The sequence below is a fragment of the Capsella rubella genome, unplaced genomic scaffold, assembly GCF_000375325.1.
Source record: "Capsella rubella cultivar Monte Gargano unplaced genomic scaffold, Caprub1_0 scaffold_117, whole genome shotgun sequence".
In the NCBI taxonomy this organism is placed as follows: Eukaryota; Viridiplantae; Streptophyta; class Magnoliopsida; order Brassicales; family Brassicaceae; genus Capsella; species Capsella rubella.
Window position 1 is genome coordinate 2,635 of NW_006238811.1, and position 647 is coordinate 3,281.

Sequence of the window (647 nt, forward strand, 5' to 3'; positions counted from 1 at the left end):
TTTTAACCTTATCTTTCTTGCATTGAAGTTCTGCAGCTTTTAACTTTCTCTTAGCTTCATCCTCCATCATGTTAGCACTCCATTCAACAAATTTAGCAAGACCCTAAGAAGATATAATAGCAACCAGTGTCACCAACTGAATTACATTAGATGTCAACAAAATTTATCTTTAAGGAACAACCTTTGCAATAGTAGGGAGAAAATTGTATATGAATCAACAAAAGAGTAGTTTCTACCACTTATCCAGTATGATAGAGCAAAAATCGTTATCAGTCCATTGACTTAAAATGCAATTCATGTTGAAAATAAAATAACTGCTTAATGTGAGAACATACATTTTCAACGAGCTCCAAACCCAAGTCTTTAACTGTTTCACCATCAGAATAATGAACTGAACCAATCAGATTGTTGAATTTGTCAACACCTTCAAGAACAATGCGAACCTGCAATATCCAGCTCAAATTGAGAATTTCCAAATGCCAAACACAGAAAAAGAGGAGAGAAGTTGTTGAGAAAATCCCTTACATCTCTGCTAAGAACACGTTGCTCGGTAAAGTACTTGGCTTCAGCTGCGAATGGATCAGAGGTAACTTCAATGGATGATGTTGCAGACGCAGCAAGTCTCTGAGCTGAGGTTAGAGGACCTC

The 647-nt window shown here is 36.8% G+C and overlaps 1 protein-coding gene across 1 annotated transcript in view; it reads right to left on the reverse strand.

The window, feature by feature from the left end:
* Nucleotides 1–647, reverse strand: part of LOC111831099 (ribonuclease TUDOR 1-like) — a 6,072-nt gene that overhangs the window by 446 nt on the left and 4,979 nt on the right. The window contains exons 7-8 of the mRNA XM_023784645.1: nt 336–443; nt 8–103 (exon numbers count right to left, since the gene is read on the reverse strand). Of these exons, the coding sequence (XP_023640413.1) occupies nt 8–103; nt 336–443 (204 nt within the window). The remainder of the gene's footprint in view (nt 1–7; nt 104–335; nt 444–647) is intronic.